This window comes from Channa argus, chromosome 6 (assembly GCF_033026475.1).
Source record: "Channa argus isolate prfri chromosome 6, Channa argus male v1.0, whole genome shotgun sequence".
NCBI lineage: Eukaryota > Metazoa > Chordata > Actinopteri > Anabantiformes > Channidae > Channa > Channa argus.
Genome location: NC_090202.1, coordinates 7,578,203 through 7,591,636, shown reverse-complemented (window position 1 = coordinate 7,591,636; position 13,434 = coordinate 7,578,203). Strand labels below are relative to the sequence as shown.

General features: G+C 37.9%; 2 protein-coding genes across 2 annotated transcripts; both read left to right on the top strand.

The window, feature by feature from the left end:
- The first annotated feature begins 1,622 nt into the window (after positions 1 to 1,622).
- Positions 1,623 to 3,999, top strand: LOC137129176 (extracellular calcium-sensing receptor-like). The gene is made up of 5 exons (XM_067508106.1): positions 1,623 to 1,875; positions 2,226 to 2,431; positions 2,588 to 2,809; positions 2,897 to 3,020; positions 3,095 to 3,999. Exons 1-5 carry the CDS (start codon positions 1,623 to 1,625, stop codon positions 3,997 to 3,999), a joined length of 1,710 nt encoding a protein of 569 aa, XP_067364207.1.
- A 3,105-nt stretch (positions 4,000 to 7,104) lies between these two features.
- Positions 7,105 to 11,404, top strand: LOC137129175 (extracellular calcium-sensing receptor-like). The gene is made up of 8 exons (XM_067508105.1): positions 7,105 to 7,405; positions 7,946 to 8,240; positions 8,331 to 8,620; positions 8,927 to 9,222; positions 9,675 to 9,880; positions 9,998 to 10,213; positions 10,303 to 10,426; positions 10,500 to 11,404. The coding sequence occupies exons 1-8, from the start codon at positions 7,149 to 7,151 to the stop codon at positions 11,402 to 11,404; spliced, it is 2,589 nt and encodes an 862-aa protein (XP_067364206.1). The 5' UTR covers positions 7,105 to 7,148.
- Positions 11,405 to 13,434: the final 2,030 nt, after the last annotated feature.

The following is a 13,434-nucleotide window of genomic DNA, read 5'->3' as shown; positions in this document are numbered from 1 at the left end:
GACAAAAACCTGGTCTGATTTTCTCACATCTAAACAATGTGCTGACATCACAGATTAAGAAATGATGATGAAAATGATTTCAAGACAATGTGATTATATCACAGGACAGTGTCTGAAAAGTTATAAAAACCAGTGAAGACACACCCATGCACACACTGATAGACTTGAGGGATGGCGATCTCAGCTGTCTGTATTGGTCTGGGATTAGCTCTGTGGTTGTTAGAGATGAACTCAGCTCTTGCTTTGAAATATGTTGTGGATGGTTTGAAACAAAGGACAGCCTACACACATGCTAAGGCTGCTGGTGAGGTCACTGATGAAGCTTCATCTGTGAAATGTACACTACAGGATACCACACGTCTACCTGCATTCTCAATGGATGGTGACTATACAATTGGTGGGGTTTTCTCCATACATTACAATATGCAGAATATGATACATAACTACACCACTATGCCTGAGCCACTACAGTGCACAGGGAGGTCAGTGAGAACAAGATGTATGAATTGATTGAGGATAAAACCATTTATTTTGTATGATTTGAATATAATCTTGTTGCAAAGTGTTTGTGCAATATTGAAAGCTTTAAATTTCTAGTTTTAACATTTAGGGAAAAATTATAAATTGTCTGTATTACATTGATAACAGCAGAGTTATGTGAAACATTAGCACTTTTGTTGAATTGCGTTTTTCAGGCCACAGTATGATACACGAAATAGCCACAGCCAACTGATTTTTATAATGTTGCACTGCAAGCTGCAATGGACTTTAGCTTTCTCACATTCAAAAAACATTCATTGCTGACCCCTGTCTATTGCATCATTCACACCACCAAATGGTATTGCTGTGGCCATTAGTGTATTTTTGATTAGGAATGCAAAGCAGTTCATTGTCCATTACAATAAATTTCATTGCTCCTTTACTTGTTTGTTAAAATTGTGACCAATCATGTAAATGGTATATTCACATTTTAACACTGACATGATTGTCTGTGTGCAGAATTGACTCAGAGGAACTGGGATTTTCACGTGCAATGATCTTTGCAATTGAGGAGATTAACAACAGTACAAAGCTCCTTCCAGGCATCAGACTCGGTTATCAGATCCATGACTCATGTGCCTCAGTCCCCATGGCAGTGAAAGTAGCATTTCAGCTTACAAATGGTCTGGACTCTTATTTTTATACCAGTGACAATTGCTCACAATCTGGTATGGTGATGGCTGTTGTTGGTGAGTCTTCAACTGGTCAAAGCATTGCCATGTTGCGTCTCACTGGGTCCTTTGATATTCCGCAAGTAAGTATCCTAATTTTTTGTTACACTTTTTTTTGGCAAAGTATCTGAATTCTGCTGTTTACAAAAAAGTGTTGTTTTCTATTAGGTGAGTCACTTTGCCACTTGTGCCTGCTTGTCCAATAAGCAGCAGTACCCCAGTTTCTTCAGAACCATCCCCAGTGACCAGTTTCAGGCTAATGCACTGGCCAAGTTGGTGAAATAGATTTATAGATTTTATAGATCTCCAACATATTTTATATTGTCTGTTTGTATGTTTATGAATATTACTGTATAATGTTTTTCCAGGTCAACAGCAGTGGTTGTTGTGGCATTTGTATCATTTGGAGATATGAAAACACTGCTGGAGGAGCTGTCTCGTGAGCCTTCCCCACCTCGCCAGTGGATAGGCAGTGAGGCCTGGGTGACTCACCCAGACATGCTGAAGTTCACCTTTTGTGCTGGAGCCATTGGATTTGGTATTCCACGATCTGTGATCCCAGGTCTGAGAGACTTCCTGCTGGATCTCCCTCCCACTAAAGTGGCATCTTCCCCAATTCTTACTGAGTTCTGGGAGGATGCATTCAACTGCAGCCTGGATTTTGGTAACTGACGAAACCCCAAATAGTTACCATTTGTTTTTTGTGGATTTGTTGTCTTGCTTCCTCATATAATAATTCAACAGCTGTTTCTCACATGGTATAATAATAATGTTATCTTGTAGAGGATAAAACGGTTGGTGTTAAAAAACTTGATATTTTATGTTTTTCTGCTGAGCCTGTGATATACAGTTATCTAAAAGTACTTTAAAAGGTTAATGTCAAATAAATTACAAAAAAAAAGTACTTGAATTTCTGAAAGGTCTATTTTTGGGGTTTAAGCTTTCTTTTAATAAAGGGGTACTCATGTCTCTCTTAGTTGTAATATTGCATCTGTTTTTATCCTTGTATTTCAGATGGTGCCACAGACAAGAGATTATGTGATGGAAGTGAAGACATACAAAAGCTCCAGAGTCCGTACACTGACACATCTCAGCTCCGAATCACCAACATGGTGTACAAAGCTGTTTATGCAATAGCTCATGCTGTTCATAATGCTGTGTGTCAGGAGACAAATTCTACAACTCAGTGTGACAAACTCTCCAGGATAGAGTCCAAACAGGTCAGCTTTAAAAAAATACATTGGCATTAGAAAATATTTAACATTATGGATTCTCTGTCACCCATCACTGTTTCATTTTAATTTATATATATATATAACATTATTGTTAACTATTATTCATGTCCCCCCCATCACTGTTCCAATGAATCCTCACAGATTCTTGCTCAATTGAAGAAAGTAAATTTTTCCCGAAATGGTTATCCTGTGTCATTTGATGCTAATGGGGATCCTGTGGCTGCATATGAGCTGGTTAACTGGCAGAAAAGTGAGAGTAGCAGCCTTGAGATAGTAACAGTAGGATACTATGATGCATCACTACCAGTGGGCCAGGAGTTCCATATTAACAAGGACATCAGCTGGATGGAGGGGAGAACACAAGTGAGAAGCAATAAACCTTTATAATAATAGGTTTGTAGTTAAAGGGCCTATCAGTGTGAGTTTGTCTATATATTCTGTTTATGTTAGGTACCAGTGTCAGTGTGCAGTGACAGCTGTCCTCCAGGAACTCATAAAGTGCTGCAGAAAGGAAAACCCATCTGCTGTTATGACTGTATACCATGTCCTGAGGGAGAGATCAGCAATGATACAGGTAAAATATGTTTTTCTATCTAAAACTCGCCCACCAAATACGACAGCTAAAAGTTCTTTGTGATTTTCTTTCAGATTCCACTGACTGTTTCCCATGCCCTAAGGAGTTCTGGCCAAATGCAAAGAGAGACGCTTGTTTTCCAAAACCTGTAGAGTTTCTTTTCTTCAGTGAGGTCCTGGGAATCATCTTGGCTGCATTCTCAGTTGGTGGAGCCTGTTTGGCCATTATAACAGGAACTGTTTTCTTCCGCCACAGAACTTCTCCCATTGTCCGGGCCAACAACTCTGAACTGAGCTTCCTGCTGCTCTTCTCCTTGACTCTGTGTTTCTTATGTTCATTAACTTTCATTGGAGCACCCTCTGAGTGGTCCTGCATGCTGCGCCACACAGCATTTGGGATCACCTTTGTCCTCTGCATCTCTTGTGTTCTTGGGAAAACTATAGTTGTGTTAATGGCCTTCAAAGCTACACTCCCACGTAGTAACATCATGAAATGGTTTGGTCCTCTACAGCAAAGAATGACTGTAGTGTCTTTTACATTCATCCAAGTTCTAATATGTACAGTTTGGTTGGTTGTCAGTCCTCCTTTTCCAATGAAAAATCTCACCACATATAAAGATAGAATCATCCTGGAGTGTGCATTAGGTTCACTTGTTGGATTCTGGGCTGTGCTGGGGTACATAGGTCTACTGGCTGTGTTTTGCTTTGTGTTAGCTCTTCTAGCCCGAAAACTGCCTGATAATTTTAATGAAGCCAAGTTTATCACCTTCAGCATGTTGATATTCTGTGCAGTGTGGATCACATTTATTCCAGCTTATGTCAGCTCTCCTGGGAAATTCACTGTGGCTGTGGAGATATTTGCCATTCTGGCCTCTAGTTTTGGACTAATACTGTGTATATTTGCTCCAAAGTGTTTTATCATCTTATTTAAACCAGAGAAGAACACCAAGAAACATTTGATGAACAAAAATCAATACTAATATAAGTTGTATAGTTAAAATTGAGATAAACAAAGTTGAGTTTATATTGTATGTTTAACACAATCACCAATATTTATAGTGTTTTTCATGTAAGGGGATGTCATTTTTCCACTATTTTGTTATACTACAAATGTTTTCAAAAGAAAAATGTTCATCTAAAAAAAATCTAATTGTAATCAAATTTAGATTTAGATGCAATTTTTAAAAACATTTTTTAAAATAAATAAACTAAAACGAAAACGCACATACACTCTGTATTTACGTTCTTTAACAGTTCTTCATACATTGAAAGTACCGCTAATCATACCAGCATGATATCAAGATTGAAACCAAAATTACAGAGAAGCAGGCCTGACACTAATGTTTTTGCTCTCTAGCCACTGTGGTTAGTGGTTTTCCAAAGTTAATAGCCATTTAGCTTTTACAATTTATATTATTTAAGTTGATTATTGTACGCTTAAATCTAGTTGAACCAGACTTACAACACTTTTAAATGTAAATGATGACTGCACACACCCCAATGAAGACTACAAAACATATATAAGTTAGAGTTACTATCAAACATTTACTGCCATACCTCCTACAATCGGTGCAGTTTATGATTTTCTCGACTAGATCATGTACCAGCCATTCTGTGCAAGTGGTGCTCCTGGGATTTCTGGGACATATTTTATATGACCAGAATTTACTGCACTGGGGTATTTTTGTGTTTTAATACTTTTATCAAAATAGGAGTGTTAGCCAGTAATGTAGCGACAATGATAATCGGCCACTTTATCATCAGCCATCATTTGCGCACATCATGTTATTTCAGTATATTGCCTGCAGGTGGCACTCTTACTTACATTCATAAAAAGCCCAGCAACCTTTTGAAACATGATGTAGACCTGCTTCTACTTGCATTTACATTCATTCATTTGGTTGATTCTTTTATCCAAAGCTACTTTGTCAAGGAAAAACCACTATAGCAAAGTGCTATAAAAAAAGTTTTTGTTTTCCTTTCATGAGATGCAAGTGCAAGATAGAGCAGATAATTTTTCAGGTTTTAAAGACTAAATAAATAGGAAAATAAGGTTTGAGCCATGTTCTGAATAGTGGAAGGGAGAATGCTGAGCATGTGGAGTTTGGTAGCTCATTCCACTAGGTCCACCAAGTTGAAGAATTTTGCTTGGGCTCTTTTGTGTGGTGATGGGACCACCTGACACCGTTGTTCTTCAACGCACAGAGAGCAGGAGAGACTGTAGACCTGAATGGGGGAGTTAAGGTAGGTAGGTGCTGTTGAGTTGAACTGTCTGTAGGAGAGACTCAGAGCTTAGAACCTGATGTGGGCAGCTAGAGGTAGCCAGTGCAGAGATTTAGAGAGTGGTGTGATGTGTGTCCTTTTTGGTTAATTAAAATTGACAGATACTGCAGCATTTTGGATTATCTGGTTTGACTGTGCATGCTGGTGGCCCCATCACCAGGGGTTTACAGTAATCAATACCAGCTGTGACCAGTGACAGCACAATTAATTAAGTTTCATATGAGTTAAGTTTCATCTGCATCCTTCTTCATGCCCTAGAGACAAAGGAGATGTGGTCAGTAAAGCTGATTTGGTTTTCGGTTGGTTTGATTTTATTAGTTTTTTTAATTCACCGTCTGGCTGGGAAGAACTTCCGTCTTGGAGTAACATGAAACATCAAATATGTCCCCTACAATATTTTGTAGGGAACATACTATATTTGACGCTTGGGTTATGTCATTTAACCAAGAGCTGTGATAATAATGCATTGCGTGCCCTTTAGCTGTGTAAATCACATTTGGAGATGATCCTGCTGCTATTTAACAAAATATCGAAGAACTGGGAGACGGCACTGATCTCATCGGCCTGTAGCATGACTCTCAAAAGCACTGCCCATTCTCTTCCCAAGGCAGAGCAGGCAAGCAGCAGTAACCACTGATTAATGCTGAAACCTGTTGTAAACCTGCTGCTTTAGTAAGTTTAGATTTTTTCAAGTGAGAAAGTCACAATTCATATTTAGAAGATATGGTCAATTTATCTAAACCTGCCAGATGTTGTGCTGGTTTTTTTATATTTAAATTAAGTCATCACTGCAATCCGCTTCTGTCAGGTGTGAGGCCAACTTCGTTGTAGACTACCCTGCCCCTTGCCGAGCAGCTTTGTAAAGGTTAGTTAGGTCTTTAGGTGGTTTCCTGGCTACACTCATTTTGTCCATCGCAACAAAACCCTGAGGGGTGTGACTGGGAGGAAAAACATGCCTGTTCAAAATGAAAAGTTGTGTCTTGTTTTTTGACTAATGTAAAGGTCATGGTTTGTCCATTACAAACAACTTTAACTACAAGGTGGTTTGGGTGTGTACCTAAAAGCAGAATACCGTAGGGAAACAATTACCAACTATTTAATAATGTTATCAAATCTGCCACTATACAGTGTGTTTTAAGACCTAGTAAACCCAAAGATGTATTAAAAAAGAAATCAAAATCTTTGGGCTGTAGGCCTGTTTAAAAAAAAAACAAAAAACTGTAGCGCCAAGCCAAAACTGTAATTGTGTGCAATTAAACTCATAGTATATAGTATAAAAATATATAATTACATTGATTACAATGTAGCCATTAGCCATTTCAATGGTTTTCCTTTAAAAAGTAAATTAAAAGACCTTACTAGTTTATAAACAGAGCATACTATAATTTTAAATGGAATTACTTTCTCATAGCTTAGTTTAACATTTATTAGACATACCTTATGTTGTTCAGGCAATATATATTGCAATAATATATATGTGTGTGTGTGTGTGTGTGTGTGTGTGTGTTTTAAATCAGCCAAGATAGGGTAAGACACAGAGAGTTTTCTGGTGTTTACAATAGTACCTTTACACGAAGTAAGAAAAACAGGGAGATATATTGGATGTTACACAATAGATGTAGATCAAAGGCCTTAATTAACTTTTAAAAGACCTGTAAAAGGTAATCAATCACTGAGAAAGGGCTCCCTCTCTTTAATAGAAGCTAGGCTGATGTAAGAAGGGAAGTTGTTGTCTGAAAAGTTATAAAAACCAGTGAAGACACACCCATGCACACACTGATAGATTTGAGGGATGGAGATCTCAGCTGTCTGTATTGGTCTGAGATTAGCTCTGTGGTTGTTAGAGATGAACTCAGCTCTTGCTTTGAAATATGTTGTGGATGGTTTGAAACAAAGGACAGCCTACACACATGCTAAGGCTGCTGGTGAGGTGACTGATGAAGCTTCATCTGTGAAATGTACGCTACAGGATACCACACGTCTACCTGCATTCTCAATGGATGGTGACTATACAATTGGTGGGGTTTTCTCCATACATTACAATATGCAGAATATGAAACATAACTACACCACTATGCCTGAGCCACTACAGTGCACAGGGAGGTCAGTGAGAACAAGATATATGAATTGACTGAGGATAAAAATGTTTATTTTGTATGATGTGAATATAATCTTGTTGCAATCTGTTTAATTTTGAAAGCTCTGAATTTCTTTTTTTTCTTTTTTTTTGACACTTAAGGACAAATTATTAATTTCTCTTATAAACTGTGTTATCTTGACAACAAGAGTGTTATTTGCAACTGAATAATTTTTGTGTTTCTTAACTGAAAGTATAGTTGAGATGTTGAATTGTGTCGTTCAGGCAGCAGTTTGATACATCAACTGCCAACTGGTAGTTTTAATGCTGCAAAAACTTTACCAATTGCTTTACCCTTTTCCATCATATTCAGACCAACAAATGGTATTTATGCTGTGGCTGTGTATTTTTGATTAGGATTATTTTTGATTATTTTTGATTAATGGAATGCCGTTCCTTGTCCATTACAATGAATTTCATTGCTCCTTTACTTTTTGTTAAAATTGTGACCAATCATGTAAATGTTATATTCACATTTCAACACTGGCATGATTGTCTGTGTGCAGAATTGAACCACGCGAACTACGCTTTTCACGTGCAATGATCTTTGCTATTGAGGAGATCAACAAAAGTTCAAAGCTGCTTCCAGGCATCAGACTCGGTTATCAGATTCATGACTCATGTGCCTCAGTTCCCATGGCAGTGAAAGTGGCATTTCAGCTTACAAATGGTCTGGACCCTTATTTTTATACCAGTCACAATTGTTCGCAATCTGGTATGGTGATGGCTGTTGTTGGTGAGTCTTCAACAGGTCAATCCATTGCCATATCGCGTGTCATTGGGTCCTTTAATATTCCACAAGTAAATATTAAAAAAAATATTCTTACACTTTTTGAGAAACTGTATGTTAATTATGCTGTTTAAAAATTACAATGTGTTGTTTTCTATTAGGTGAGTCACTTTTCCACTTGTGCCTGCTTGTCCAATAAGCAGCAGTACCCCAGTTTCTTCAGAACCATTCCTAGTGACCAGTTTCAGGCCAATGCACTGGCTAAGCTGGTGAAACAATTTGGCTGGACTTGGATAGGTGCTGTCCGTTCAGAGTCAGATTATGGAAATAATGGCATGGCATCTTTCCTGGCCACAGCGCACAAAGAGGGAATCTGTGTTGAATACTCTGAATCTTTTAATCGTTATCATCCACGTAGCAGGATCCAGAGGGTGGCTGATGTGATCCGCAGGTTACTAAGTACCTGTATTTCTATTTTTTATCTTGACACTGACTTTATGCAAAAAACCACAAATATATTTAGTGAAAGTGAATATGTCTGATTTTATCTTTGATACTAAATTGCAAATTTCGTATTATGTTTATTGCTATTACATTAAGTAACCAAAGTGATTTGGATTAGTTTTGTATTCAAAAAACATCAAAAAGTGTTTTTGTGTTTGTCCATTTTATAGATTTATAGATTTTATAGATCTCCAACATAGTTTATATTGTCTGTGTGTATGTTTATGAATATTAGTGTATAATGTTTTTCCAGGTCAACAGCAGTGGTTGTTGTGGCATTTGTATCATTTGGAGATATGAAAACACTGCTGGAGGAGCTGTCTCGTGAGCCTTCCCCACCTCGCCAGTGGATAGGCAGTGAGGCCTGGGTGACTCACCCAGACATGCTGAAGTTCACCTTTTGTGCTGGAGCCATTGGATTTGGTATTCCACGATCTGTGATCCCAGGGCTGAGAGACTTCCTGCTGGATCTCCCTCCCATTAAAGTGGCATCTTCCCCAATACTTACTGAGTTCTGGGAGGATGCATTCAACTGCAGCCTGGATTTTGGTAACTGATGAAACCCCAAACAGTTACCATTTGGTTCTTGTGGATATGTCTTGTTTATTGCTTGTCTTACTGGAGCTTCCTCATATAAAAATTCAACAGCTGTTTTAGGATGAAACAAAATTTTATTGAAATCTGTTGCTCTTGAACATGTGGACAAGGTATGTAGACAGGCACACTGGGTATATTAACGCTGTCTTGTAGATGATCTATCAGGTTGGTGATAACAATTTTTATATTTTTGCGTTTTTCTGCTGAGCCTGTGATATACAGTTATCTAAAAGTACATTGTAACATAAATGTGAAATAACTAACGTGATTAAAAACTAAATTCTTGAGTTTCCATAAGGCACATTTTTTGAGGTAAATCAAACAACACATACAAAATTATATCTTCAAATAAAAGAGTACTGATACATCTGTCGGTTCTAAAAATGCAACTGTATATATTTCAGATGGTGCCACAGACAAGAGATTATGTGATGGAACTGAAGACATACAAAAGCTCCAGAGTCCGTACACTGACACATCTCAGCTCCGAATCACCAACATGGTTTACAAAGCTGTTTATGCTGTAGCTCATGCCATTCATAATGCTGTGTGTCAGGAGACAAATTCTACAACTCAGTGTGACAAACTCTCCAGGACAGAATCTAAACAGGTCAGCTTTAATAAATACAATGGATATGATGAACTTACAGAAATTAAATTTAACATTATTTTTAACTATTATTCATGTCTCCCCCCCTCACTGTTCCACTTTAATGAATCCTCACAGATACTTGCTCAGTTGAAGAAAGTAAATTTTTCCCAAAATGGATATCCTGTGTCATTTGATGCTAACGGGGATCCTGTGGCTGCATATGAGCTGGTTAACTGGCAGAAGAGTGGAAGTCTAGAATTTGTGACAGTAGGATACTATGATGCATCAATGCCAGTGGGCCAGGAGTTCCATATCAACAGAGACCTCACCTGGATGGAGGAGAGGACACAGGTAAAGAGCAATCATAGTATTAGTATAATAACAATAGTATTACTATAATTGCTTTGCAGTAAAATGGTTGTATATACTGTTTATGGCAGGTACCAGTGTCAGTGTGCAGTGACAGCTGTCCTCCAGGAACTCATAAAGTGCTGCAGAAAGGAAAACCCATCTGCTGTTTTGACTGTATACCATGTCCTGAGGGAGAGATCAGCAATAGTACAGGTAAAATATGTTTTCTTATCTGAAACTACCCCCCCAAATACGACAGCTAAAAGTGCTTTGTGATTATTTTCAGATTCCACTGACTGTTTCCCATGCCCTAAGGAGTTCTGGCCAAATGCAAAGAGAGACTCTTGTTTACCAAAACCTGTAGAGTTTCTTTCCTTTGACGAGGTTCTAGGAATCATCTTGGCTGCATTCTCAGTTGGTGGAGCCTGTTTGGCCATTATAACAGGAACTGTTTTCTTCCGTCACAGAACTTCTCCCATTGTCAGGGCCAACAACTCTGAGCTAAGCTTCCTGCTGCTCTTCTCCTTGACTCTGTGTTTCTTATGTTCATTAACTTTCATTGGAGCACCCTCTGAGTGGTCCTGCATGCTGCGCCACACAGCATTTGGGATCACCTTTGTCCTCTGCATCTCTTGTGTTCTTGGGAAAACTATAGTTGTGTTAATGGCCTTCAAAGCTACACTTCCAGGTAGTAACATCATGAAATGGTTTGGTCCTCTACAGCAAAGAATGACTGTAGTGTCTTTTACATTCATTCAAGTTCTAATTTGTACAGTTTGGTTGGTTGTTAGTCCTCCTTTTCCAATGAAAAACCTCACCACATACAAAGATAGAATCATCCTGGAGTGTGCATTAGGTTCAGCTGTTGGATTCTGGGCTGTGCTTGGGTACATAGGTCTACTGGCTGTGTTTTGCTTTGTGTTAGCTGTTCTAGCCCGAAAACTGCCTGATAATTTTAATGAAGCAAAGCTCATCACCTTCAGCATGTTAATATTCTGTGCAGTCTGGATCACTTTCATCCCAGCTTATGTCAGCTCTCCTGGGAAATTTACTGTAGCTGTGGAGATATTTGCCATTCTGGCCTCTAGTTTTGGACTAATATTGTGTATATTTGCTCCAAAGTGTTTTATCATCTTGTTAAAGCCAGAGAAGAACACCAAGAAACATTTGATGAACAAAAATCAATACTAGTATCAGTTATATAGTTAATATTGTTACAATGTGGAGTTTGTTTATAATGTGGAGAATGTTTATAATTAATAGTATTTTTCATTTAGTTTTGTGGATATCTTTTTACTGCTATTGTGTTACATTACAAACTTTTTATTTGGTGACTAATAAAGGTTTTGTATGTAAAGAGGAGAATTTAAAATTTAATTTGGATTTCATAGAGGAAGGTTATTATCATACTAATTATGATGCTATTTTCTTTCTCATTGTTATACTTTTGCTGTAACGTTTTGGATTAGCTCGATGTGTTTTAGAGAAATATTGTGACATTCAAATAGCAGCAATCAAGTAATCCATTGTTTAAGCAACAAATGCATTTTAATTTGTGAAGCAAAAGGGTTAGAATCTGTAAATCTGTAAACCATTATAAAAAAGAATGCATGACCAGTTTTTCAGCATTACTTTGACAGGATGTTTATCTAAAAGTGAAAAGTGTCAGTTGTATCACAGAGCCCTGTAGAAATTAATACATAACTTTTATCATAACTGGATAACTGAAAGACTCATATTGAACATGAACAGAAGATTTAAACCAACCAACTAAAATGTCTTTCATTAATAACTTTTAGTCTCTGGAATAAAATGTGATCAATGGCTCCCATGATCCTTGTTCATCACAGATTCGGGATTGGAATTCTTATTTTTAATAAGTGGAAGTTTTTCCTTACAGCATATCTCATCAGTATTACATTACATTGTGATGTGTCACCCAGTTGGTCTGGGTGACTTCTGTGACAAATTCAACATAGTGCTGTTTCACTTCCCTGAATAGATAACAATGAAAAGATGGCAATTCTTTTATCTTTTTGGGAGAGATAATGATCCACCTTGACATGCTGATTTCCTTACATTTCTGAACACTTACACATCAACATTCCTCCTCTCAAGCCCTCACACCACCTGTCATCTAGACCCTCATCTCCTTCAATTTGCAGTGAAAGTTCATTCTACAGAAATGACCCTTCTGATGGTTGTGGGATGTCTGCAGTCTGTAAAAGCAAAGGCCCAGTCATTTGCCTTAATCCTATTCTTTCTGCAGCCTGTAAACTGGACCCACTTTTAAACACCAGATTAACTGTCTGTGCATTTTAGGCAATTGGGCACCATTGTTACAGCTCCCTAACTCAGGTCCTACTTATCTAGAAAGATCTTCAATATATTTTGGTAGGGCCAGATATCCATCTCTCATTTTCTTTCCAATGGGGTGCCCAAGTTCTGTTCTTGGCCCACTATTATTGCTATACTGATGACAAGCAGCTATTTCTCTTCTTTTCCAGCTGTTTTAACCAACACAGCATTAGCATTGCTTAGTATATTCAGTTGTTGTTCCCACAAAGTCTGTTGATATTTGGGGGTCATCACTGATAACCAACCCTTACTGACCTCACTTCAAGACTCATCACCTGCTCGAACTATCACTGTTTGCACACCATGTTTAGAAACACACAGCACACCCTCCTCCGACGTCCTATTCCCTCTCTCCCTGTCTGTTTTTGTGTAAGTGTGTGCGAGTCTTTGTGTTTTAATGCACCTGAAACTGCAGTGGCGGCCACACCTGCACGCAATCACTCACCTTGATGACAGACTACATTACAGGTATGATATAACCGCTCTCTAAACAAGCTAAAATTATCCAGAATGTTCGCTTCTGAACTTGGCTTTTTTAAGAGCTATTTTTCAAACAGTAAACGTAACATAATGACATAATGATACGTGCTTTCCCTCACTCCCAATTCATAGCTAAACCAGCAAAACAGTCTTTAAATACCAAAAGTTAGCAGTTTTTTAGCTTCAGAGGTGAACAGTGCAGCAACAAAACTCTAACTTAACTAACTAAACCAAATCAAATCACAAAATAAGAGACATGTTGTATAACGTAACCATCTAACCCAAAACAGGTGAAAATTCATAAAATAAAATACGTTCAATAGTTACAGTGGATATATTTACAAAATAAATTGACAGATTCCACAATCACTATTCTAAAAAAC

Excerpts from the sequence above, each read along its gene's own strand:
- LOC137129176 (XM_067508106.1), top strand. The coding sequence starts at position 1,623 with ATGAAAACACTGCTGGAGGAGCTGTCTCGTGAGCCTTCCCCACCTCGC. Across the intron at positions 1,876-2,225 it reads CAACTGCAGCCTGGATTTTG|ATGGTGCCACAGACAAGAGA; the intron begins GTAACTGACGAA and ends CTTGTATTTCAG. Across the intron at positions 2,432-2,587 it reads CCAGGATAGAGTCCAAACAG|ATTCTTGCTCAATTGAAGAA; the intron begins GTCAGCTTTAAA and ends GAATCCTCACAG.
- LOC137129175 (XM_067508105.1), top strand. The coding sequence starts at position 7,149 with ATGAACTCAGCTCTTGCTTTGAAATATGTTGTGGATGGTTTGAAACAA. Across the intron at positions 7,406-7,945 it reads CCACTACAGTGCACAGGGAG|AATTGAACCACGCGAACTAC; the intron begins GTCAGTGAGAAC and ends GTCTGTGTGCAG. Across the intron at positions 10,214-10,302 it reads GGATGGAGGAGAGGACACAG|GTACCAGTGTCAGTGTGCAG; the intron begins GTAAAGAGCAAT and ends TGTTTATGGCAG.